Source organism: Silurus meridionalis, chromosome 25, assembly GCF_014805685.1.
Source record: "Silurus meridionalis isolate SWU-2019-XX chromosome 25, ASM1480568v1, whole genome shotgun sequence".
Lineage (NCBI taxonomy): Eukaryota > Metazoa > Chordata > Actinopteri > Siluriformes > Siluridae > Silurus > Silurus meridionalis.
In genome coordinates, this window is record NC_060908.1 from 8,499,246 (window position 1) to 8,522,108 (window position 22,863).

General features: G+C 38.4%; 1 protein-coding gene across 1 annotated transcript; it reads left to right on the top strand.

The window, feature by feature from the left end:
* The first annotated feature begins 787 nt into the window (after positions 1-787).
* LOC124379477 (beta,beta-carotene 9',10'-oxygenase-like) lies at positions 788-17,999 on the top strand. The gene is given in 13 exon segments (XM_046839843.1): positions 788-1,236; positions 2,780-2,966; positions 3,215-3,423; positions 5,729-5,844; positions 6,896-6,998; positions 7,084-7,212; positions 12,539-12,699; positions 12,960-13,127; positions 13,220-13,353; positions 13,570-13,573; positions 15,857-16,039; positions 17,188-17,298; positions 17,432-17,999. Coding segments are annotated over 13 exon segments (1,806 nt in total). The 5' UTR covers positions 788-1,049; the 3' UTR covers positions 17,546-17,999.
* Positions 18,000-22,863: the final 4,864 nt, after the last annotated feature.

Sequence of the window (22,863 nt, forward strand, 5' to 3'; positions counted from 1 at the left end):
AAGTGTTCCCAAAGCTTTGCGATGCAGCCCGAGTTCCTAAAAGGGGACCTGAGTGATGACTTAATATAGCCTGCAGACGGTCATTTTTGCCCGCTTGTTCATTCCAAAGCCTTTGAATTGTTATTAATTGAATTGACCTGTTTAAAGACCATGTGCTATGCTGCAAAAAAGAAGCCTCACCTCAATACAACTCAAGTTACCAGTAAAGGTCATGTTGATTTTAGAACAGAATGTGGACATACAGCAATTTAATGACCATAATTTGCTGTAAGATTTGCTTTTCTGGCTGCTGCTTTGCCATTTTTAATCTTGTTTTTTGCAAGACTAACACTTTCTTACTCCTTATGGGCAGTCAAAATATTTGCCAATTTTCCATCTCCATGATTGCCTGTGATTTCTGACCCCACTTAAGTCATTGTCAGTCTTGTTTTGTTGTTCATTCATTCAAATGCTTTGATCATCTTAAAATGTAATCACAATCACAAACTCTCTCAACAGTTGCAAATTTAGCAATAATGCTGAGTTAATTAAATTTCTTATCAGTACTGATTTCATTTCTATTCTTTTTTCACATTTGCTTTTTAGATATTACTGCAAATGCAATCAAAATACACTGATCGCTCTTTCTATTAGGTGTCTATCTTTTTTGGTACAATCTAGAGACCACTATTTGCATATAAATATATATATATATATATATATATATATATATATATATATATATATATATATATATATATATATATATATATATATAGATGTACCCTCTTTGTGGATGCATAAAATATGTTATCAAAAAAATCATGTTCTGTAGTATCATCTGATGGTTTAAAGGTCAGCCAGTTGTGTAGTCCTACTGTAGTCTGTTTTGCAGACCAGGCATTATAGAAAAATCTATCAAATATAAAATATTTAATAGAGCATGTGCACATATTTCCTAATTAACTTCAGCTAAATGCTATGCTGATTAATTTGTATAAAATAAGTAGTTACTTTTGCTATTTAGAGGTAACAGACATACATAAAACTAATAAATAAAGGAAAGACTCATGGCGGAGAAAGCGGCTAGGATAATTCAACTGGGGCGGAGTCTTTTATATATAGGGCCATTATTTCTCTTCTTCACTTCATCTGTCTTTCCCTCTACAGCTATTTATACCCAAATTCACATTGTACATTCTGGCAACAGGAAAGCAACATTTTTCACCATGCCACATGTGAAGCCTCATCCCAATGGTAAGATTGTTGTCATCTCCACTGTGCTCCATCACTCTTTTGTGAAATTAGTGACTCTTCAGCTTTGGTCATACAGTATCATCTCTAGAGAGAGAAAGAGAGAGAGATGATAATGATGCTCACAGTTTAGATGTTTCACCGCAGTTTTGGAATATAGAAAATGAATATGTTTATATTGGAATTTTGAACAGAAAATGTGAAATAATGGTCATAAATGCTTTATTTATCATTTAAAATTAATAATACAAGTGTTTTAAAAATTTTTATGTAATTTGTTAGTGACAACATAGTTTAAAATGTTATTTCTAATGTTCCTGAACATGCGGTCGCATTGCGGATTCCTGCAAATATTAAGATAATCCGCAACTTGCTGATAGTTAGGTTCCAAAAGAGAACTGTGAGTGTTGATCACAGAAATTGAGTCCTCGTGCTGTGCATCAGGTACAGAATCTGGCTTTAAAACCAGACACATGAGTGCTGACAGCATAGCTTTTGAGGTTGTAGAAGCAGAAGGTCAGTTTGTATGGAAATCATCCCAGAAGGAAGCCTCCTCTAAAGCTGGCTCATAAGAAAGCCTGCAAACAGTTTGCTGAAGACCACCTGTCCAAGAGCATGAATTACTGGAACCCTGCCACCAGTACTCAATGATAGATCTCGACCATGGTCATGTAAAATACTAGTCTAATGTAGCAGTACAGCTCACTGACACTAACATCTGTACATTTGTAGTGAGGACAGAGGTGGGAAGTAACCAAGTACAAATACTTCGTTAATGTACTTAAGTAGATTTTTCTGCTATTAGTACTTTACAGTACAGTCTTTTATATAAGGGATGCTGCTACGTGTTGCTATTTTTTTAAATAAGGATGTTCTTAATTTTCTTAATTTCTGTAGTATGTAGCTGTCATTTGAAATCTGAGGTTTAGTTAGATAGTTTCTATATGTTGTATAACTGCTATACAGGTGAAGTATAAATTATAAACTTCCTGTCTGAACTTAAAAAAATGCACAGGATAACTCACCTTAAATTTGTCATTCGAAAAGTACAAAAGTATTGGGACACCTGACCTTTTCTGCTATATTGGTGGCCAATACTTTTAGAAATATTATATATATCTTTTTTATGTTGTCGTAATCTTTTCTCTGCTTGTATTCTATATGGCGGTTGTTCAGCCTGGATACATTTAGTTTGTGTATTAATACATTGATATAATGTGAGGTTCAGTTACCAGCATGACACTAAAACAGGTAGTAGTAATGGCTACTTTTTATTTAAATACATGTCAGAGCCCAAACCTCTTTACTTTAACTTGAGTAAAAAGGTGTAGTCAGTACTTCAACTTTTACTGGAGTCTTTCAAAAAATGTGTATATTAATACAGGCATTCTCTGTATTAGTTGGGAAAAGTTCACTGAAAAATAGTATTCATTTAAAAAAAAAAGTGGCAGCTTGGTGGTGTTTGGATTTGAGTTTTTCATTCATTCAGAAAGGATTCTGGTATTTTCATTGACAATTTACTATATCAGGCTTCATCCTTTTTTAGTTATAAACAATGAGCCAAAAAATACCTCCAAGAAGAGGCATGGGCTGCAAAACATTGTCCAACTAGTGCAGAGTGTGGAGGAGACTCAAGATCCCATCCCTACCACCATAAAAGGCACACTACCTACATGGATCCATGGAAATCTTCTTCGCAATGGCCCTGGAAAATTTGAGTTTGGAAATCAACAGTAAGTAAAGATAAACAAGAACAGTATCTGGTTAATCAATTGTTTTAGCAATAGCAAACCAAAACTGAATAATTTTGCACTATTATTATGTACTATGAGTCTAGTTGTAAGAAATATTGCATACACCATACACATGCGCCAGTTTATTGCTGACCATTTTACCAGTTATTGTATTTGATTTAATCCTGACTACAATGTATTACATTACTACAATAGTCAGTTTATGACTATTTTCTCTCTCTTCTTAGCTTCAACCACTGGTTTGATGGAATGGCCTTGATGCACTGCTTTCATATTAATGATGGTCAGGTCACCTACTGGAGCCGCTTCCTACGCAGTGACGCTTACAAGCAGAACAATGAGATGAATCGAATTGTGATGTCTGAGTTTGGCACGCTTGCTTTCCCTGACCCATGCAAAAATATCTTTCAACGCTTTCTATCCCATTTTGAGATGAGTAAGTAGAGTTTACTTACAAATGTAAAGATTTTCTAATTTTGTAATTTAGTTCTTATTAATCCCAGGTCAGGGATTGTTCTCCCTGTATGGACACACTGTTTGTGAACAGCTGTTTAGCATGACCCAACAATCTAGATTAAACAGATTAAACTCTCTGGAGTTGAGCTTTGGAGGGGGCACAGATTGTACCTTTACCTTTTTACTAAAAAATTTCCCTTTGGAGCAGACATTGTACAAGACCCTAAGGCATGCATTCAACCAAGTTAAAGTAATTGACCTTCAGCATAAAAAAGTATTCGGGGAACCTTTTATTCTCATCATAATTACATTTGGGCAAGGATACAAAAACTAACACCAAATTTCTATTGGCCAGGGACGTGCAGAGATGTTTACAGGTATGTGGTGTGCAGCATTTTGTGAATGTCAGTTCACACCTTGAGCAGTGTGATTATGTGGTAAAGGGCCGATGCTGGATTTAGACAAAAAGAATGTGAGCAGTAAATGCCATAATGCAAAAGAGAGTGGCTCTCACAGTTTTGCAAGACACACACACAAGGGTGCTAAAAAACATTGTGCCTGTCTCCTTCCTCCATATCCACAGTGTAAGAATTACAGTCTGCCTCAATCCAGATTCCACCCCACTCTATATCAAATCCAGCTCATACGCAAAACGGCTCCAAATTGATAAAAAAGTAGTTACGTAATCTAATGAAGAATTTCATTAGATTTAATCAGAATCATAGCAGTCTAGGAGAAGCAGCAAGCCCCCAGGGGACTATTTCTAACCACAGGGTATCTGGGAGGGGGGGGGCAAAGGTGTGAATACCGGTGATTACCACCTGCTGACCTCCGCCCCGAGAATGGTCTTCCCCAGCCTTTTCCTCACGCATATCCTATATCTAATTTACATTTAAAGGATAACTCCGGTCTATACTTCAAAGGGAAGAACAATATAAAATATCTGGGCAGAGTTTGTTCCGGGTTCTTTCTGACTCCGATGAACCCAAAGTGCTTCATGTATTTTGTCACTGCTACGCTGTTATAAACTTCTTCATTACGATCTTCGTTGTCCTCATAATTTTTTCTTACAACAGACATTAAGTTGTACAATATGGTACCAGTGGTATTGATGTTTTTGTTGATGTTACTTGTCCATCCTCCTACTTGTTCACCCATGTTTTATATTTGTAAGATGGGTGAATATGTATCTTGGATGCTCAGATGATCTCATTTAGACCCTCCCTGGACCCCCCTCCAGTTTGCGTATCGTCCAAACCGCTCCACGGACGATGTCATCTCCACGACCCTCCATTTGGACCTCACCCACCTGGAAAACAAGCACTCATATGTATGAATGCTGTTCATTGACTTCAGCTCAGCATTCAACACAATCATCCCTCAGCACCTGATTGAAAAGTTTAGCCTACTGGGCATGAACACCTCCCTCTGCAACTGGATCCTGGACTTCCTGACTGGGAGACCTCAGTCAGTCCGGATCGGGAACAGCATCTCCAGCACCACCACACTGATCACTGGGGCCCCTCAGGGCTGTGTGCTCAGCCCTCTGCTGTTCACTCTGCTGACTCACGACTGTGTAGCAATGCACAGCTCGAACCACATCATCAAGTTTGCCGATGACATGACCATGGTGGGTCTCATCAGCAAGAATGACGAGTCAGCTTACAGAGAGGAGATGCACCATTTAACAGCCTGGTGTGGAGCCAACAACCTGTTTCTGAACATTGACAAAACCAAAGAGATGGTTGTGGACTTCAGGAGAGCACAGAGCATCCATTTTCCACTGATCATCGATGGCTCCTCAGTGGAGATCATCAAGAGCACCAAATTCCTTGGTGTTCATCTGGTGGATAACCTCACCTGGTCACTCGGCACCAGCTCCATCACCAAGAAAGCCCAGATGGTAAAGATGGTAATTCCAAGAATGACAAAGTTTCGACTGAAGGACGAACGTTCTTACTTAACCCACATATAGACACAGAGAAACGACAAATTAGTTGAGGTATTTCCTCCATCATTCCTCAAACCAAATACTTTAGTGCACAAACTATAGACATATATTTGGTTCTAACATTTGCACACTGTTTAAGAATATAATTTACTTCACATTACTGTTTGCATTAGTAATACAGTTTAAACATCATAATTTTTCTATTCCTATTTTTGAATGCAATAAACATCTGTTATCTGATTTTTATTTTTTCCCTTTAATAACATGCAACAGCATTGACCCAAAGAACAAATCCACCAATTCAACTAACTGGCCAATGTTCATCTCTTTACAGAGCCCACAGACAATGCTAATGTGAACTTCGTCAAATACAAAGGTGACTACTATGTCAGCACAGAAACAAACTTTATGCACAAAATTGATCCAGACACTCTAGAAACAAAAGAGAAGGTATGTAACATTAAACATATGCAATTTATATATATTTGTATAAAATTACGATAGAAAAATGATTTACCAATCATTTAACATCAAAATGGTTGCGAATATCACAATTACTTTTAAGATTTGACAAAATTTGCAAAAGGACTAACAATAATGGCAGATGTAAGCATTTTAGTAAGTTATCGTAACTGATTATGGATGTGGAACCTTCATTGTCAGATTTGTTGGGTAAACTGTGTAAAGTATTCTAAAAGTTATTTATAACATACTGTATGTCTCACTTGCTCTGATTGTTCTGAAGATGATGTATGCCAAATTTGTTGTTGGGTGAGATAATTTGTAAAATGAATAATAAAATACTGCTTGTCAAAATTAGCTTTTATATTATGAACACATGGTTAAAAAAAATGACTATTGATGACTTCTAAATGAGAGCCACATTTGACCCAGTGGTGGCAAAAGTGTTTGCAGGACTTGGCTTAAATTTGGGCAAAATGTCCATTAGACAACTTTTTGCCTGGTATTTATATGGGCTGCCAAAGACATAGCAAGAAAAAGGTAAAGAAGTGGAAGAAGATTAATAATAAGTAAAATGTAGAATAATAATAGGATGCATAACCACAACCTCATTACTATTCATTACTCAATACCATTTTCAATGTTGCACCATGGATCGACAAGGTTGTGCAATTTGCACATAAAGGAAATATATGAGACAATACATTGCTTACCAGAGAGCTAAGGATCTCTGGGGACAACTCAGACTCTTTGTCATCGGTACAAGTGCTACATTGCAAAAGTAACCAGGCACTACTCTCAGTCCTTGAGACATACATGGGTCTGGAGCTTTGCCACAATCAGAAATCTTTGGACAACTTCAAACAATGATCAGTATCTTTAGGGCAATAAAACAGAAAACATTTCAGTTATTTTCCCCATCAGTTTTTAAAAAACATATACATATTTTTATTCGACCATAATATATTTGTGAAAGATTTAAAACTGTTTACTTTTTAATGTAATGTAATCCTACGGTACTTCCACAATAATGGCAAAGGTGGACTGGAGCAAGTTCATTGCTATTAATGGTGCAACAGCCCACCCTCATGTAGACCCAGATGGTACAGTCTACAATATGGGCAACTCCTATGGCATGAAAGGTAAGATACTAACAGAAATTTTTCATACATATATATGCATTAGATTTGAGCTAAGAGATAACTACACATTCTATGTCTTTGATAGGAACTTTATACAACATTATCAGAGTGCCTCCAAATAAAGAAGACCCTGATGAAACATTGCATGGGGCAAAGGTGCTATGTTCCATTTCTCCTGCCGAAAAAAATAAGCCTTCCTACTACCACAGTTTTGGTAAATTGACACACCTGATATACCACAGCTACCTACAGTTAAGTTTATAATTTAACCTGATCACTAAACCCAGTCATAAGCTTCAGTTAGCCCAGTGGTAAAATTTTTCTTTAATTGGGGTGGATTATCACAGCCCCACCTGTAAGTTTAACAATGTCTAATTTATTGAAATATCAAGTGCCAATATAAAGACAATACAAGTGTAGTTGTTTTACGTCATATTAACTGATGTTTTAATTTACTTGCATTAATGACCTAATTGTTTGTATGCGGTTGCTTCAAGTTTATGAACTTTATTTTAATAGAGAAAATCATAAATTAAGATTAATGAACACGAAAAACAAGTAAATCCTGCAATTCATTGCACCCCACATCTCATTTCTTTATTCCCCACTAGAAGGGTGCGCCTCACAATGTTTGTTAATGAAGCTAATGTTGTTTGCTTAGTTACAAAATGTCAACCTTCTCTTGCTTGTGAGTTTTCTTAGCTTCTTTCCTAGCTTTGTTTTCAGGCAAATAAATAATAATAATAATAATGCATTTTATTTCATGGCGCCTTTCAAAACACCCAAGGTCACCTTACAGACAATATACAGGTCATTGCATAAAACAGAACAACACAACAGAAAAGCATATGCATGTAAGATTCATTTAAATCTCAATAAAACATTTTATAAAAAGGCCTGTATAAAAAGATATGTTTTAAGATGCTTTTTAAAGGTCAACAAGCACTCGCTATTGCGAACATCAAGGGGAAGAGAGTTCCATAGTCGGGGGCAGCATAACTAAAAGATCTGGCACCCATGGTAGTCAGTCGAATCCAAGGTGCCACAAGAGAAATTGAAGATGAAGATCTAAGTGCGCGTGAAGGAGTGTAGACATGAAGAAGTTGAGTAAGATATTGTGGTGCAAGATTATGAAGTGCCTTATAAGTGAGTAGCAAGATTTTAAATTCTACTCTATACTTTACTGGAAGCCAGTGTAATTGCTGAAGAACCGGAGAGATGTGAGCCGTATAAGGTGTTCTAGAGAGAACACGGGCTGCGGAGTTCTGAACCATCTGAAGTTTATTCAGCAATTTGGAAGGAATACCTGTGAGAAGTGCATTGCAGTAGTCTATACGTGAAGTGACTAGTGCGTGAATAAGAACAGCAGTATTATTATTTGAAAGAAAGGGACGAAGACGGTTAATATTCCGCAAATTAAAGTATGCAGTCCGCGTGATATTATTAATTTGTGCTTCAAAAGATAGTGTACTATCCATGATGACACCCAAGCTTTTAACCTGAGAGGAAGGACAGATTGTGGTATTATCAATGGTGAGAGAGAAACAGTTAGGTTTAGACATAACAGATTTAGTGCCAACCAGCAAAGCCTCAGTTTTGTTGCCATTTACCTTCAAGAAGTTCGCTGAAAGCCAGTCTTTAATTTCAGATAGACAGCTTGTTAAGGATGGTGGAGGAAAAGAACCGGTGGGTTTGGCAGACAGGTAGAGTTGGGTGTCATCCGCATAGCAGTGAAAATTAACACCATATTTCCTTAAAATGTAACCAAGAGGGAGCATATATATAATAAAAAGAAGCGGGCCCAAAACAGAGCCCTGGGGTACACCAGTGGTGATTGTTGATAATCTTGAACTAAAACCTTTTAATTGAATACGCTGACTGCGTCCAGATAAATATGACATAAACCAAGACAGAGCAGTGCCAGTAATACCAATGGAAGCTAACCTGTCAAGAAGTATCTTATGTGAGACAGTATCAAAGGCAGCGCTCAAGTCAAGGAGGACAAGTATAGTTAAAAGCCCAGAGTCGGCTGCCAACAGCAAATCATTGGTTATTTTGACAAGAGCAGTCTCAGTGCTGTGGTGGGGACGAAAACCAGATTGGAATTGTTCATACAAGTTATTATTGGAGAGATGTTCATGAATTTGAATTGCAATACACTTTTCCACTACCTTGGAGATGAATGGTAAATTTGAAATTGGACGGAAATTGTCAAAATTTGATGGGTCACCTCCTGGTTTCTTAAGTATGGGTGTAATAATAGCAGATTTAAGAGATGGAGATACAAGACCAGAACTAAGTGAAGCATGAACAATTTTTGTAATCAACGGCAAAAGAGCTGGTAAACAAGCTTTCACTAAGGGGGTTGGTAGAGGGTCTAACTGACAAGTTGAAGATTTAGATTTACCTATCAGACCCATTATCTCTGAAGCAGTAGGTAGTGTAAAGTTAGAGAAAACAGAATGGGTCTAATGCAGACCCATTCTAATGCAACTCACTAATAACATAGAAGCATTTTGACTTGTCGACTAACTCATTTTAACTTTTTTTACTATCTAATCATGTCCGCAAATCATTACACTGCAACTTTAAAGCTCTAAAATCTGGGAATAATTTCACAGAGCTCAGGTAGACCTGTTTGCGACTCAAGAGACATCGCACTGCCCCCTCTGGTTTTTCCTCTAGGGCTGGATCCCATGGTATTGTATGCCTTTCCCCCTTTACGCTGCTCCCGGGAGTTCTGGAGAGAGTTTGCCAGGATGGAGTCCATCTCCTCCAGGTGGCCCCATGGTGGTGGACCTGGTAGCCCTTCTCGAACACCCTCTCTAAAGTTTCCTCTCAGGAGGGATCTTCAATCTCAGACAATGCAATAATACACCCCCACCCAATGCTGTGGAGGCTGTGGCCTCTGAGGGGGCACAGCTCCTAGCCGCCGGCCTCTCCACTGAAGTGGTAGAGAAAATTCTTCAATCCAGAGCTCTCTCCACGAGGACGTCGTACACTGCCAGGTGGCAACTGTTCACTGCATGGTGTAACAACACTACTAGATCCAATTAACTGCCCAGTCGGTTCAGTGCTGGAATTCCTTCAAAAACAGTTCGCCAAAGGGTTGGCTCCTTCCACCCTGAGGTTTTACGTGTCCGCCATTGCGGCCTTTCATGTCCCCCTTGCAGGGCAGTCACTGGGTAAGAACCCGTTGGTGACACGTTCTTTTCTGCTGCACCCGGCTAAGGCCTTCAGTACGACCTGGAGTTCATTCATAGGACTTGCCCATTGTCTTCGAGGCCCTGTCGAGCCTCTGAGCCTCCCTTTGAGCTTCTGACCGAGGTTCCTTCGAGTTTCCTTACAGTTTAAAAACTGTTGATGATATAGGTCCACAGAACAGAACTGTGGAGGAAGTCGGAGCAGCTGTTCGTCTGCCATTGCCCTTTTCCCAGACCAAGCAGATGCTCAGCAGATTGGTTGTGGATGCTATTTACTCCTCTTTTGAGTCATCTGGTCTTCCTGCTCCTTTTGAGTCAGAGCGCACTCTACTCGAAGTGTGGCTGCCTCTAAGGCCTTGTCCTCTGGAGTTTCCCTCTAGGACAATTGCAATGTTGTGGGCTGGTCCACCCCACTGACCCTTGTCAGGTTCCATAGCCTCGACCTCAGTGCCACTCCTGTCCACTCTGTCCTTTGCCCTAGCTGTGCGTGTCCACACTAGGCAGAGATTGGTCAGTCTGGCTTGATTGGACACACATTTTGTTTCTGACGCAGCTTGATTTCTTGAAGTGGAAGTTGTGTATGTAACCATGGTTCCCCAAGGGAATGAGACACTGCGTCTCTATGCCACACTGCCTGTATCACTGCAGCATTTCCTTCCCCTTTCAGAAGCTAGTGCTCGGTTCACTCCATGTGCTTTTATGCTTTCTGGTCGTAACGTCACCCCGCTGGTGATGCCGCACTTTCAATTGGACTGATTATACACAGAGCATGGACAAAGTGGAAGCATTCCCAATGCATTTCTGAAGCAGCATCTCGTTCCATCTGGGAACATCTCTATATTACGTATGTAATATAGTTCCCTGAGGGAACGAGACGCCCGAGTGTTCATGCTCTGAAATAATGTGTGTACTCAGTCAAAATTGACGAATGATGAACAGTTGACAGATAATTTAACATAAACAAACAGAGCACTTTGTGAACAAACAGAAGCTGGCTCTCGCCTCACTCCATGTGCGTTTTATACTTCCTCGTCATGACGCCAGCATCCAATTTTTGACTGATTACACACATTATTCCACATTATTAAACACTTGGGCACATTCCCAAAGCATTTAGACGCAGCTTGAGTTCCTGAAAGGGAACTTCTTTAGGTTACGTATGTAACCTAGTTCCCTGAGGGAACGAGACTTTGAGTTCCTGAAAGGGAACTATGGTTATATACGTAACCTAAAGATGATACAGTTGCATAGCCAACTGAACTTGTGCTTATTTTTTCACTCCACATTTTTATTTTATTTATTTTTTATTATTTTTGGTGTATAATGTTGAAGTATCCTAAACATTTCTGTTTAACTTTCTATTTCTGGATTTTTTTACAGTGGTTTGAATTTTTTTTTTTTCTATGATTGCATTAGACTTAAGTTTTTTCTCCTATGTGTGACTCATTTAAGAAGGAACCTCAAATTTACAGGCTCCAGTTTGAAAGTCAAAGGGGACACAGTCCCTCTAATATTTCTGTGGATGTTGCAGGTCAGATATTATAAAAAACCACTACTAGATATAATACTAATGCTTCCTAACTATATAAATGTAGCACAACTTATGGGAAATGGTTAGTATATAGATCATCATTGATTTTAAAATCCTCCACGAGATGAAAAGAGACGCAATAATGGCCATGGTTATTCTCTGGACATTTCATACTTAAAAACAGCAATACATGACTGCAAGTCTTTACATACAGTACAGACCAAAAGTTTGGACACACCTTCTCATTCAAAGAGTTTTCTTTATTTTCATGACTATGAAAATTGTAGATTCACACTGAAGGCATCAAAACTATGAATTAACACATGTGGAATTATATATGGAATTATATACATAACAAAAAAGTGTGAAACAACTGAAAAATGTCATATTCTAGGTTCTTCAAAGTAGCCACCTTTTGCTTTGATTATTGCTTTGCACACTCTTGGCATTCTCTTGATGAGCTTCAAGAGGTAGTCACCTGAAATGGTCTCCCAACAGTCTTGAAGGAGTTCCCCGAGAGATGCTTGGCACTTGTTGGCCCTTTTGCCTTCACTCTGCGGTCCAGCTCACCCCTAAACCATCTCGATTGGGTTCAGGTCCGGTGACTGTGGAGACCAGGTCATCTGCCGCAACACCCCATCACTCTCCTTCTTGGTCAAATAGCCCAATTTTCATAGTCATGAAAATAAAGAAAACTCTTTGAATGAGAAGGTGTGTCCAAACTTTTGGTCTGTACTGTACATTGTCATTTAATCTTTGTACTGTATTTTCATCATATCATGTAACATTATGGTTTTTCTTCCTAGCCATGTCGGAGAACTACCTGATGTTCATTGAACAGCCCATAAAGTTAGACCTGCTTAAGATACTGACATCTAGGATGAGAGGGAAAAGCATAGATGACTGCATCTATTGGGATCCAAAACAGGAGACTGTCTTCCATGTTGTAAACAAACATACTGGAAAGGTGACACCAATAAGCTTTTTTGACCAATTAAATCCAGTATTCAAGTAAAATATTTGAGATTTGTTACATCCTATTTTGAGTGTGTTTTTTTCTTAAGTTTTATTTTTTATTCAGTTATTAAAATGTGTTAGTGTAGCATCAACTGTTACAGTCAGAAAATAATGTGCATTTGGAACTAGTTTTGATTGCAGAATGTAGTGATCACACTTGTCACTTTAATTTGTAATGCTACATTTTTGTAAGTCAGGTTTTTGTAACAGGTGAGTTCTGTGAAGTACCACACCAAGGCTTTAACCACCTTTCACCAGATCAATGCTTTTGAGGAGAATGGCTTCCTAATTGTGGACATGTGCTGCTCAGATGATGGGCAAGCCCTTAAAATCTATTTTCTTCAGAACTTGCGCAAGTCAGGAGAAGAACTAGATGAAGTTAGTAATGTTGAATTTCCTATTTTTTGCATTGGTGTTCAACTTTATTTACAGTGTTTTAAAATTTTTTTTTTTTATCTTTTTTTATTCAGGTTTATAACAGCATATCAATGTCATTTCCTCGCCGCTTTGTATTGCCTTTGAGCATTACCAATGATACTCCACTGAACCAGAACCTCAACACAAGGCCGAACAGCTCTGCTACTGCCATCTGCCATCTGCCTTAGTAAAGATAATTTTCGCGACCTTTTGATACGCCCCTTCCAACCCAGTAAAAACCCAAAGAACACTATACGAAATCGATTTCAATGAGTAAATAACACTATTTCACTCCATAACACTTAATTATTAGACTATTTTAACAATACTTTATGTAAATTACCGGCAATTACAATGCTTAATTAAAAAAAATAAAGTACAGGTACAGTACATTATGCAGTAGAGAAGTACAGAAAATACAGTAATGGGTACTCACTTTATATAGTATGCTGAAGTGTGTTTTAATATATATATATATTTTATATATATATATATATATATATATATATATATATATATATATATATATATATATATATATATATATATATATACTGTATATATGAACGATTTGGTGTTGGGACCCCACCCCAAAGCTGAAAGAAAGAAGATATAACACACACACACACACACACACACACACACACACACACACACAGACAAATATATATATATGTGTGTGTGTGTGTGTGTGTGTGTGTGTGTGTGTATATATATATATATATATATATATATATATATATATATATATATATATATATATATATATAGCCATCTTGCCGTTTTGCATCGGGCGGCTCTTAGTCTTCCATTAAAGACTCTCCATTAAAGATTTTCCGTACCCCTATTGTTTCCTGCATTAGGGTCCTCCTCTCAGTCTCACCCACTGACAGAATAATCTGGCCAAAAAAATGAGGGCGCCGCTCGGATCCAGACATCCACCGAGGGCTCTGCTTGACTCCAGACCTTCCCCAAGGGCGCCCCCAGTCTATCCGCTCAGCCATGCACACTTTCCAGCCAGTCAGCCCTGCTGCAAAAGCATCCTGCTGCATTACACAGAATGTCTCCCAGTCTGCCTGTCATGCCGAGGATGCCGCTCCCAAGCCCCGCCGCGGTAAAAGCCACCAGGAGACATGCTCCATGCTTTATCTAGCTTTTCCCAACCTCCAAGGCATTCTCTTTGTCCTCTCTCTTGCCCCAGCTCAGGGATGTTTGTGTCTTTCTAAACAGAAGCGGCTTTGCCTTGGTTTGTGGTTGTATGCTTCCGGGTCGGCGGCCACCTTGCCATTTTTCCAGCAAAACCTGTTGTACATTTACTCGGGGCCAAATTATCTCATTAGTTCCTTATGTACCTATTAGTCAGTGTTATCTCAGCTAGAACTGAATCACTACTAAAAAAAAAGACACATTTTTATTGTGATCAGTCTGTTAATGGACACTATTAGCCTAGAAATACACTTTATTAAGAACCACACACATTGAGTAACCACACACTAATTTCTTGGTCTTTGTGACGCATCACCAACTTACATGGGTTGCCATGTAATCACTTGTCTACATGCTGTAAATGGCAAGCTAACAGAAATATAGTCCTAAAGATGGTCCAGTGTTTTAATCTAAATGCAGAAAATCTAGACAGACAGACAGACAGACAGACAGACAGACAGACAGACAGACAGACAGACAGACAGACAGACAGACAGATAGTCATCCTATATTTCACCACCACCACCCCAAACCCATCCAGAGAGCTGCCCAAAACCAAATCAGCCTTTTTGATCATTTATTTTTATCTACAATTCTGATCTGTCCTCCTTAACATAATGCTGCACAGATAACCACTAGCTAGCTCAGACTGGTAGATGATCTCTAACATCCTGCTGTAAATGATAGAAACTGAAATTCCTTAGAAACCACAATGTACATAACCTCTGGGTTCCTCTGGACCTTCCAGTCCAGGTTGTTGTGAGAATGGACACTGTGGTATTTGTTATTTAGCTCAACATCTTGATCAATGATGATAATGGAGCTAGCTGTGATCTTGTTCTTATAGTCTATCACATCTCCTTTGTTTTAATTAATTGTTTCCTTTGGCTTAATTAAGGAGCAGATGGCTGTTCCCATGCAAGTCCATTAAATTGTTGATCCACCCAACAAACTCAACATCTTCAGAAAACTTGAAAAAAAGAGATCTGAGTTTTACTAAAAGACATCACCTGTGTTCTTATCATCTGCTAAGGTTAGATAGTGTTAAATGTACTCAGCAAATCAAACTGTAAAAATCAAAAGTCAAAATGATCAAAGTGATTCTAACTGTGTCACTGTAGTTCATATGTGGGAGGAGTTGGTCTTCTACAGAAGATATGTAGATGAATTGTCCATGTCTACTGGCAGCTGGTAGGCAGAATATAATAGAGTTGACCTGCTGTCTAAGATTTCTGTGGTTCAAGCAAATGGATAGGGCTCTGATTAGTTTCCTCAGTAATGTGGGACAAAAAACACTACAACACAAACATCCAATAAATACACCTCATTATAATCTTTAAAATGGTGTAACATGTCTAATTGTTGACTACTTATTCTCTGTGTCTCCCCTTCACAGCAACTGATTTTCAATACTGCCACACATTTGTTCACACATGTTTATTATTTTTCAATATTCTGATGTCTGTTTTATAATTATCTACTAGGTATTCTGCATGTCGGAAGATCTGCATGACAAAGAACTGCTGGATTATGGGGGATTTGAATTTCCTCACATTCACTATGACAGGTGTAACACCAAACCCTACCGCTATTTCTATGGATGTGGTTTTGGCCACCTGGTGGGAGATTCGCTGATCAAGATGGACCTGGAGAGCAAAAAGTTAAAAGTAAGATTATACACTGATGTAATTCAGAAGGTTTCTTAGGTTAATCTGATGAAATTAGAGCTGTGACTATGTTCATATTATAAAATATTCACAAGTGATAAAGAATATTTTAAGATTATAGTGGTATACGAAATGGATGCAACATTATACAGTAGTGTGAAACAGAAAGTACACCATATATGAGTTCTATGGTTTTAATTATCAGGACATAATACAAGTCATCTGATCATTTTCAGGTCTTAAATTAGCTAAATACAACACAACATGTAATACAGTCTCATTATTTATTTAAAAAATAAAGCCAAAATGTTGAAGCCATGTCTAAAAAACTAAGTACACCCTTACTGCCCTTGATTCACTGATCAGTGTGATCATCACTATGAAAGTTTAAAAGGTTTGTTGGTCTAGAGCATTTAGGTGTATCTTACACAAAGCAAAGGAGGAATGATGCCAGCAATGATCAAAGAGAGGCTAATTCTGCTCCCAATTAATCTGGAAAGGCCATTTCCACAATTCAAAGCTCAACATTCTACAGTGGGGAAGATTAATCACAATAGGAAAACAACCAAGACGGTTGCCAGTCTGTCCAAGAATGGATGTCCCAGCAAATTCATCTCAAGTTCAGACATTGCATTGCTCAGAATTTTTTTTTACTGGCATTAGTTAGCATGTTTAATGTGAAAATTAATGAGAGTACAATTACAAGTTGTTGCCAGGAGAAAGCATCTTTTTTCTAAAAATAACATGGCAGCATGGCTTAGGTATGTAAAGTTGCATCTGAACAAACTGTCAGACTTCTGGAACATCTTTCAGACAGATGAGACCAAAGTGGAGATGTTTGACCATAATGCACAGCAAAACGTTTGCCATTTATTATGTCTTGATATATAAAACTATAAAATTCAAAGAGTATGCTCTTTTTTCCACATGAATGTGTTTTCATCGATTTTTTACAATGGATTTTTTAAAAAGTTTGAATGTATATAAAACAAAATACATTTTAACAGAATTTAATTGGAATTAACATATGTTATTAACATTACATATGTTAATACCATATGTTTACAAATACAAATGATTGTATTTCAAAAATGCAAATGTACTGCCATTTTTCGTATGTCTTTTTTTTCTTTCTTTTCAATGGTTAGGCATGGCATCAGCCTGGCCTTTATCCATCTGAGCCTGTGTTTGTCCCCTCACCTAATGCAGAGGAAGAGGATGATGGAGTCATCCTATCTGTTGTTCTTACACCCATGGAGGTACTGTATGACTATATGAGGTTTTACTGTATAAAAACAGACACATTAAACTTTAAAAAGATGTTCTATGAAACTTTTTGCATTTTTTTTGGTTACTTTTTATGTAATTGTCTATTTTGTGTGTTGGGTATAGGATAAAGGTACTTTCCTGCTGGTTCTTGATGCTAAGACATTTGAGGAAGTGGGAAGGGCTAAGGTTTCTGTTAACATTCCCTCCAGCTTCCATGGAACCTTTAACTCCTTGTAAGAGAACAAATATCATTGAGTGACATAAGAAGCCCCAACGTTTGCCATGTTTATAAGTGACACCACAAAGAAAATTGCCTTTGGCAAACACAAATCAGCTGTCTGACACTATTTCACACCTTTTACAACTTGGTCCTCTCATTTTCAGAATTCATCTGCTTATTGTCTTTGTTTATTTTGTTTTGTTTTAACACTTAATGCTGTTGATTATTAATTTACATATACAAAAACATTATTTAATTTGAATACTCAAATATTTTCATATCAAAACACTAATATTTTGGACTGTTCAGGTTTAATTATTTTACTTCTTGTATTAACATCAAAAGGCAAAGTTAATATCAATTACATTTGCTGTTTTCAGTATTGTAACCACTGTACCTAACATTGTACTTTAGAAACCTATGTTTAGCACACCTATTTCACCTATTTAGAACACAAACTTAATAAAATAATATATGATGATATAATCCTTATCGTTCTGACCTGTTATTCTGGAAAGTTGTGTATTTTGATTATGTTGTGAACCCCAAAAGAAATATGACTTTTGCTTCTAAAGCCAACATGGAGAAACCAATTGAGCTGTGAATAAACAAATGCCCACAAACCAAACAATGTTGTAAAGAAGAGTGAGTCAAAACTCTTTCACAACGATGCGAGAGGCTGATAAACTAGTACAGAAAATGATTTTTTCAAGTTTTAGCTGCTGATGGTTCTACAGGCTATTGGTTCATAAGATGTATGTTGTTTTGCAGACATGTATTTACAATTTTAGCTCTATTTTTGTAAAATTCACTGTGTAATATGTCATATGTGTAATATGCTGTTGTTCAACTGAGGTTGTATTTACCTACTTCTAAGACTTAATAAGGTGCAGATGATTTTTTTTTATATATCCTGATCATATACTATAGAATTTAAAGAGGGTGTACTTTCTTTTTACTTTTTCTTTTTATAAGCTGAAGTGTAGCAGAATTTTATTTGTAAATATCTTGTCACTGGTAAGGTTTTTGGGGTAAGACAGTGATCAAATCCAGGTCCATAATGCTACAAGATTGATTAAACTAAGACACTTTTAAAATGAGAGGAAGGAACTTCTTTTGGCTTCTTGTTTTCTCGTGACACTTAAGAACATTATTATAAATAACTTCTCTAATATTTAGACAGGTGATGTTGATGATTATCTGGGAGGATTAGCCTAATTTATTATTACATATTTGCTTTATTTAATCAATGTTTCTTTTAAACTCAGTACACTAAACGCCAGATCAATACATTTTTTTTTAGATCCATGTGATCTATTGTTTAACAGTCTAATCTTCAGAACAAAGGTGCTGGTTTTAATTATAATATATTTACAAAAATTGTGAAAAACAGATATAGTCTTGGTATGGAGAACATCTCTAGGTTACGTATGTAACCCTAGTTCCTTGAGGGAATGAGACACTGCATCGCAACGCTTTGGGAACGCATCCGCATTGTCCAGGCTCTGAATCAAGTGTGTAATCTGGCCAACGGTAAGACACGACGTCACCAGCTGGGTGACGTCACGACCAGAAAGCTACAAAAAGCGCTTGTGGTGGAACTGACGCTAGCTTCTGAAAGGAGATGTAAGTGCAGCAGGGATACAGGGAGTGTGGCTTGGAAATGCAGCATCTGGTCCCCTTAGGAAACTAGGGTTGCGTACGTAACGTAGAGACGTTTCCTTTCAGGAACTCGAGCTGCGTCGCTTTGGGAACGAGAGTCTAATCATGCCACACTGACCAGTCCCTGCCTAGTGTGTAAGAGCACAGCCAGAGTGCAGGACAGAGAACCTGGGAGTGGCTCTAAGATCAAGGTTATAGAACCTGACGGAGGTCAGCGGGGGGACCAGCCTGCAGCATTGCAAATGTCCTGGAGCGGGACTCCAGAGGACCAGGCCACCCTAACCCTAACCCTTGACCCTAAAAGGAGTCGGGAGACTAGAGGACTCATATGATGAGGAAATAGCATTCACAATCCTACCTACCAGTCTGCTGCAGGTAGCCCCTTTTTATAGGGACCATAGCAGACAAACTGCTCTGACTTCCTCGAACGGAGGATGGAATGCCTAGAGCACACATACAGCGAGACATGTGGGGTGAAGAGGCGGGCCACATATGGGCAGTCCCAGGATCTGAACACCTCAGGAAAAGGCAGACCCTGGCATAGAGGTAGTGCTGTAGGGTGCAGAAAAGCGTTCATCCAGCTTACTAGCTGGACGCTGCTTCTGCTTCTCGTCTGGCCAATCCAGGGGCTTCTTATACAGCACAGGCTGGGAGGAGTCCATGGGCTTGCTAGTCTCCATGCTCTCCCCCTCCTTGTAGGAAGAGAGACAGAGTGCAGCGCTGCTTCTACTGGGGGAAGAAACCGCCAAAAGGCATGCTTCCAAACCAGAGAGCGAGCACTGGACTGGGCAGGAGAAAGGGACAAGCCTGTCTCCAAACCCTTGAAGAGCACTCCCCGAGATCAGAGTGCGAGCACAAAGTGCAATAAGCGTGGCATATGCGTGCCCACAGCCAGCTCCCTTGGGAACCGATCTAACGTGCTCTGCTCCCAAGTAAGCAAGCAACGCACGGGCTGTTCTTTGTGCACAGTTGGAACAATCGCTTGCTTTTTTTGGAAATTTATGACTTACCTGAAGGGGACAAACACACAGAGTGACGTCATCCCGCCGGTGGTCTCTTCGTTGGCCGGATTACACACGTGATTCAGAGTGTCGACAATGCGGAACATTCACAAAGCATTGCGACACAGCTCAAGTGCCTGAAAGGGAACCTGGGTAATAACATAATATAGCCTGCAGACGGTCATTTTAGCCCGCTTATCCACTCCCAAGCCTTTGGATTGTCATTAATTGAATAGACCTGTTTAAAGACAATGTGCTTTGCTGCAAGAAATAAGTCTTGCTTCAATACTACTCAAATTACCAGTAAAGGTCATGTTGTTCTGGCAACAGGAAAGCAAAATCCATCACCATGGCACATCTGAAGCCTTATCCCAATGATAAGATTGTTGCCACCTCCACTGTGCACTCTTTTGTGAAATTAGTGACTCTTCAGCTCTAGTCATACAGTATTAGCTCTAGAGAGAGAGAGCAATTTTGATTGACAATTTACGCTATTGGGCTTCATCCTTTTTTATTTATGAACAATGAGCCAAAAAATACCTCCAAGAAGAGGTATGGGCTACAAAAACATTGTCCAACTAGTGCAGAGTGTGAAGGAGACTCTAGATTCCATCCCTACCACCGTAAAAGGCACAATACCCATATGGATCCATGGAAATCTTGTTCACAATGGCCCTGGAAAGTTTGAGTTTGGAAATCAACAGTAAGTAAGATAAACAAGAGCAGTATCTGGTTTATGAATTTTTTGGCAATAGCAAACCAAAACTGAATAATTTTGCACGATTATTATGTACTATGATTCTAGTTGTGAAAAAAAATTACATACAAACATGCAAGTTTATTGCTGACCAGTTTACCAGTTATTGTATTTCACTTAATCCTAATTTTAGTCAGTTTATTTTCTTGTCTTAGCTCAACCACTGGTTTGATGGAATGGCCTTGATGCACTGCTTTTATATTAAAGATGGTCAGGTCACCTACCGGAGCTGCTTCCTGCGTAGTGACGCTTACAAGCAAACCAATGAGATTAATCAAATTGTGATGTCTGTGTTTGGCACTCTTGCTTTCCCTGACCCATGCAAAAATATCTTTCAACACTTCATATCACATTTTGAGATGAGTGAGTAGAGTTTACTTACAAATGTAAAGATGTTGTATGTCAGTTTGTATTAATCCCAGGCCAGGGATTGTTCTCCCTGAATGGACACACTGTTTGTGTACAGCTGTTTAGCCAACAACAGAATTGATTCATGTGGTAGAGGGACAATGGTGGATTTGGACAGAAAGAATGTGGGCAGTAAAGTTTTGCAAGACACATACACAAAAGTGTGCCGAAAAGCATGTCCTGAATAAACAAGATTAGCTGTAGTTTCAGCACAGTCTCATGGCATTTTGTGATATAGTCACAAACTTTAATCTATTGATTAGGGTTCATAGACACGAATTTCCCTATTTTTTCGTCTCACTTAGCACGACTGCAGACAGTCATGGGTAATGCTAACAGAAATGCTAAATGTAATTTTTTTTCTCCATTTTTTATCAGAGAATAAGGCAGAAAATATACAATTAGGGTAAGGGTAAGGGTTAGGGTTGTACTGTAATAAATGTGTGTGCCACTAATGAATGCAGTCTCTTTAAATAACCAGGATAATATATTTACTGTATTTTGACTGGAAGGAACCACTGATGATGGTTTATAATAGCGAGAAGCTTATCAAATATACAGCAATAAAAACAAGGATAAAATCTCCTGCTTAAATATTAAGTAATAGTGCTTGAAGATCAAAAAATCAATAACAATTTACAAAAAAAGCAATACCGCATCTGTGGAATCCAGTGGCAGAAAATTTTGGCAGAGACACCAAAAATACTTTCTACTGAAATACATTACATAGAAAGTCATCCTCATTGACATGCAAAAAGACGGAAATTCATGTATACGAACACCAATCAATAGATTACATTTCGTGACTATATCACGAAAGCCATGAGACTGGGCTGGTTGTTTAGGTAACATCTTTTAAACTCCTGTCTACATACCGTATGTGATTTCTGGGCATTGCATTCCACATTTAGTCCTAATTTGCTCTTATAATTCTCTCCACTCTTTTGGGAAGCTGTTTCACTAGATTCTGAAGTGTGTTTATGGATATTTGTGTTTATCAGCCAAAAGGCAGGTATTGGTGTAGGTGAGGCGAGGAGGCCTGGGGTGCATTCAGCATTAGAAATTCATCCCAAAGGTGTTTAGTAGGGATTAGACCAAAGCTCTATAGCAGGCCACTCAAGATCTTCCTCTTCAAAGCATGTAAAGCATATGTTCATGAGCTCACTTTGTGCACAGGGGCAATGTAATGCTATAACAGGTTTGGGTTTACAAGTTCGAGTGAATGCTAATTTTTATTATAGCGCATCTAAAGACGTCCGATACAATTGAGTACCTCCAGCTTTGTGGTAACAGTTTGGAAAAGAACTACATGTAGCAGGAAAGGTCAGGTGACCCAATACTTTTGTCAATATAGTGTGTATATTCCCACCATCTCTATGGAGCACATTTGGGATGATTTGGAACACCTTTTGTTGAATGGGCATTGCCATACAGTATACATGTCCTATATCTAGTTACAAACATTCTCAAAAGAGCAGGCTATTATAATCAGAAAAAAAAGGTTTAT